General features: G+C 39.6%; 1 protein-coding gene across 1 annotated transcript; it reads left to right on the forward strand.

Annotated features, from left to right (window-relative positions):
- The first annotated feature begins 2589 nt into the window (after positions 1-2589).
- On the forward strand, positions 2590-4297 carry LOC126474019 (uncharacterized). The gene is made up of 2 exons (XM_050101424.1): positions 2590-2627; positions 3770-4297. Exon 2 carries the CDS (start codon positions 3773-3775, stop codon positions 4244-4246), a length of 474 nt encoding a protein of 157 aa, XP_049957381.1. The 5' UTR covers positions 2590-2627; positions 3770-3772; the 3' UTR covers positions 4247-4297.
- The last annotated feature ends 548 nt before the right edge of the window (positions 4298-4845 follow it).

Here is a 4845-nt window from a genome sequence, read left to right on the forward strand (position 1 = left end):
TTTTCTCTCCTGCAGCCCTTTGTTTCTGAACACTTGTCTTTGTTGTTAAATCTGTATCATAAATCATTTCTGGAAAATTCTGACGTCACTGGTCAAAGCCGACAGGTTGTATCCCATTCTTCAGTAGTCCCATGGATTTTGTGCTAATGTTTCTTCTTAATTTTTATTTTATTCTTGTGCCTTGTTTTCGTGGTACTCCAAATAATCCGTGACGACTTGAATATTTTTTCCATAGTGTGGTCTTCCACAAGCGAAGTTATATATCTGAACACGAAAAATTATTTAGGTTATGTAGTAACATAACAGTGCTGTCACCCACGATATATATTGTCGATGAAGTAATTTTGACTAAATAATATTTTAAATGAAGAAGTCATCTCTAATGAAGGAGAAAAATACATTTGCTTATGTTGTTATTAGTTACCGTTTGTAAGAAAAAATATGGGACTTAAGTTACGTATAATAATAACTAAGAGGTCGTAAGGTTCCACACAAATACATTTCAGTATCATACAACGTACAAAGCACAGTCTAACATAACAGTCGCGACACTCACTGCTGTAAAAGCTGTTGCCGTTTGACAGATGGAGCGACACTAGCGCTCCAAGTGGCAGGTAAGGTGAACGTCAGACGCGTCGTAAGCATAATGTTTGTTTCCATTTCCTACGTAATTTCCGAATTATTCGAGTTATTTTCTTGCCTCCAAGAGTTTGTGTAGCATCAGAAGGCATATATGTTTCTAAAAGTGATTCTAAAATAAGCTCAAGTATGGACAAAAACCATGAATAGAGTGGCAAGCTACAACACATTCGTGAAGAAACACTTGTGACACTGGACAGAATTGCAGCTTACCACGTCGATATCAAAAGAATATAAACACACAGATTCACATGTGAGAAGCACAGACATGTACCTCTACATGCAAAAGCGATCGACAGCTCGTTTATCGTTCTGTAGGCCTACTGTGTGTGTGTCATTGCCACCTGTTGCCACAAGTACGACCTTCACCTCTATATTATTCTAAGTGGACAAGCAACTGCCAAATAGTGGGAGAAATATGCTGAAAACATTATAATGACCTGATTACATTACATTTCACGAAAAACCACATATTTTAATAATTTTCAAACAATCTGTCTGTAGGCACTTTCCTTGTTCCGTAATAGTTTCGCTAGATCTGCACATTCTGACACTTCACACGCTTTTGTAAGACACGAACAGCTGAACTTAATCTAACCACTTCATCGTCAAAGCAGGTCTGTGTTGATGTTCACACGAATCTGGCACTGATACACGGAGAGTTGAACTGGCTGCTTCTGTGTCATAGGACTGTTTTACAGCTTTAGATTGACTGTCGAATCTTTGTGGCAGTTTCCTCTTCATCGTCAGATGAGGTGGCTTATTTTGAATGTCAAACAGTGTGGGTACTGCATTCCACACGAGTTTGTTATTGTCTGCGTTGCTGGTTTTGTTCGAAATGTAGTGGACAAAAACCTAATATTATTGTAGAGGTAAACTGAGTCTTTCTACATAAGGTCTTCTCGTCTGCTATTAACTAGCCATTTTCTGCTCCTAAAACGAAACATTCATCATTTATACACATATAGTTTGCAAGTGAATCCTGACGATACAGTTTAGTAACATGATGGTATATACCTCTCAGGATCCTTAGGAAACCTAAAAAAAAGACAGCTGTGGTGTCTTCTTCCTGTTGTTGCTGCAATTTATTCCGCTACAAACGCTCCCGATGGTAAAAACCATTGTATAAATCAAAATAAATAATCACTATTCGCTTTCACGATCGCGCCGAACTCACAGTTCAACCTACCAGCCGCTTGGGGCGCTGCTGGCGCTGTAGGCAACAAAATCGAGGCGAAGTGTCGCGACTGTTATGTTAAGCTACGTTTACACTGGGATACATGTATCGCGACATGTATGAGCGACATGTCAATTTGACATGTCGCTATACATCACCTCATACAAAAATTCACGGAACTTGTATGCGGACCCTCGAGCTCATACATGTCGCGTATACATTTTGTATATCGCTTTTTGGCCATATACGCGACATGTATGAGCGACATTTTAAGAACTCGCGCATGCGCAGTACTATCATTTCCTGTCGTCTTGTCGCCTGCCGCTTATTTTGAAGTTTAGCGCATGCGTAGTACCAGGCTCTTTGGTGGCTGTTTTGAGTTTTGGAGCTGCCGACTGTCGTTTGTTGTGTAGTTATTTGTGTATTTTGTCATGTGTTGTGCCCGCGTGTTTTAAAATTTGCGATGACTTCTTGGTCCAAACAAAATACACTGCATTTTATAGAGGCAGTGCGCAGGCATCCCTGTATATGGGATGTGAAAATACGAGACTATAAGAACACTCACAAAAGGTACGACGAGTGGGAGGAAATTGCCAAGGCATTTAACGTGTCAAGGAAGGAATGTGAGGAGAAGTGGCATAATTTAAAAAGCCAATATAGTCGCGAGTTAGCGAAACGGAAGAGCAGCAAAGGAAGTGGAAGTGCTACAAGCAATGTGTACCACACTTCATGGTATGCTTTTGAAAGTATGCAGTTCATAAAAGACAATTACAAACCACTCTCTCATAGGAGCACACATGAAGTAGTACCAGTAAGTAAATTTGTTATATTATTTTATTAATCATATATTTGGCAACATTTTTTCGTGCTAATGCTTCACATAATGTGAATATTTACAATTTCACTGAAAAACATGATTCTCCATACTGCTATGGTTTGAAGTCCTGAATACTGCAGAAGAATAGAGCATATTACTTTATGTCATCATTTAACAATGATGTGCAACTTATTTTCCATACTGCCATGGGATGGAGCCCTGAATACTGCAGAAGTATTCAGCATATTCTCTTCTGTTGTCATTCAGCAATGAAGTTCTTCGGCCAGTTCTGGGCAGTGGCTCCAGCACAGTAGGGGTTTCCCTCCAGGACCCAGGTATTACGTTGCCATCATCTCCCTCTCTGTCGTATGTTCCTGCTGGACAATAACTTTGAGATTTTCTGTTTTGAAGAAAATTATGTAAATAAACACAGGCTAGTGCCACCACTGTAGCTTTCCCCGGACTGAGAAGCATTTGCTTCCTCAGCACTCTGTAAACAGCACTTATAATCCCAAATACATTTTCTATTACTCTTCTTGCCCTGCATGCTCTATAGTTAAAAATACGTTGCCAACTATTTTTTTTCATGCAGACCTGGAAATGGTTTCACAATATTTTCCTCTAGGCCAAAGGCTTCGTCAGCGACGAAAACATATGGAACAGGCTTGCTCCTACCAGGAAGAGGAGTTGGTGGTGGTATATTTAGAGTTTTTGTTTCTAACATTTTGTAAAATGTGGTGTCTTTAAGGACACCACCATCTGAAATCCTCCCCTGCGTGCCAACATCAGCGTAAATTATTCTATAATTAGCATCAGCAATTGCTAGCAAAACAATGCTGAAGCGCTCTTTATAATTAAAATAAACTGTTCCACTGTTGGGTGGTGCCACAGTGTCAATGTGCCTCCCATCTATAGCTCCCAAACACCTGGGGAAATTCCATTTTTCTTCATATTCTTTGGCAATTTTCAGCCATTCCTCTGCAGTAGCAGGAAGCTGGAAAGAAAATTGTTACTCTTTTAATTTAATTTACGCATGGACACTCAAAGAAATTCTAAATACATTAAGATACTTTGATTATAATGTATGTATAACATATAGCTCACTTTGCCTTAGAAATGTGTTATGTATTTTAAAGGTCATGGAAGCCCCAGCCAGAGAAGGAGATGGTGAAGGAGAAGGAGAAGGAAGCATTAGTTTCCCTTTCGATGTCACAGAAATGGAGGAGGTGACATTTGCCACGCCCCCAGAAGACATTGTGGAAGTGGAAACCACTCCACTCATCTCTGTGCCTCCACATGAAAGTGGATGTGCAACCGTGGCACCCTGTACCACTCCAAGTCCGAGTGGAAGTGGTAGATCAAGTGCACTGAAGAGAGCCAGGAGAGACCTGGATGAAGACCGAGAAGGTCTTTTACAGACCTTAAGAAAAGTTGGCGACAATTTAGCAGGCAGGAAAAGGGACCAGTTTACCCACTTGGGTGACTTGGTCGCCAATAAGCTCAGATTTCTGTATGAAAATGGCCATACTACAATTATGGCAAGACTTGAGAACGGAATCTACAGATGTTTGCAGGAGGCAAACGATGAACTAATAAATGCAAATGCAACATAATTTATGTATTCTTTAAAAACATGTATAAACGTTGAAATATGCATGTAATGTGCTGTCAAGTACTATTTAATAAAACTAAATACAAATTAATGTTGTTGGATATCTTTACTGTGAAGAAAGTGTCCTCAGAAATTGTGATATTGTATTACTGAGTGAAGCATGTCAGTCGATCCAAAGAACTAAAAGCTAACCCATTTCAGCAAAATTTGAGAAATTTATGCTGAAAAAGGTATGTGCTGTTAAAATTTTAGTTCCTATTCCAGCATCCTCACGTGGTTATGTTGGCAACATCAACGGCGCGGTAGAAAATTTGTGCTGCTGTTCCTGGTTGACAGTTACTTATATGTACCCTCGTCCGCTCGTTAAAAGTAATTGCCCTCGTAAAACGAAGATTTCATGACAAAACATTTGCATTGTCACGCGATTACTAATGCCAACGACTCACACACGATTGTCGGCATTAGCATCCGTTGCCAACATTATCACGCGAGGCCGCCGGAATAATAGCAAAAAACTGATATACGCGCCAGATGCATGAAAAAATTATATAATGTATTACATACTCTGATATATATATATATAAAACTTTTACCTTCACT

Source organism: Schistocerca serialis, chromosome 4 (assembly GCF_023864345.2).
Source record: "Schistocerca serialis cubense isolate TAMUIC-IGC-003099 chromosome 4, iqSchSeri2.2, whole genome shotgun sequence".
In the NCBI taxonomy this organism is placed as follows: domain Eukaryota; kingdom Metazoa; phylum Arthropoda; class Insecta; order Orthoptera; family Acrididae; genus Schistocerca; species Schistocerca serialis.

Bases quoted from the DNA above. Each gene is read 5' to 3' on its own strand.
- LOC126474019 (XM_050101424.1), top strand. From the start codon at position 3,773: ATGGAAGCCCCAGCCAGAGAAGGAGATGGTGAAGGAGAAGGAGAAGGA.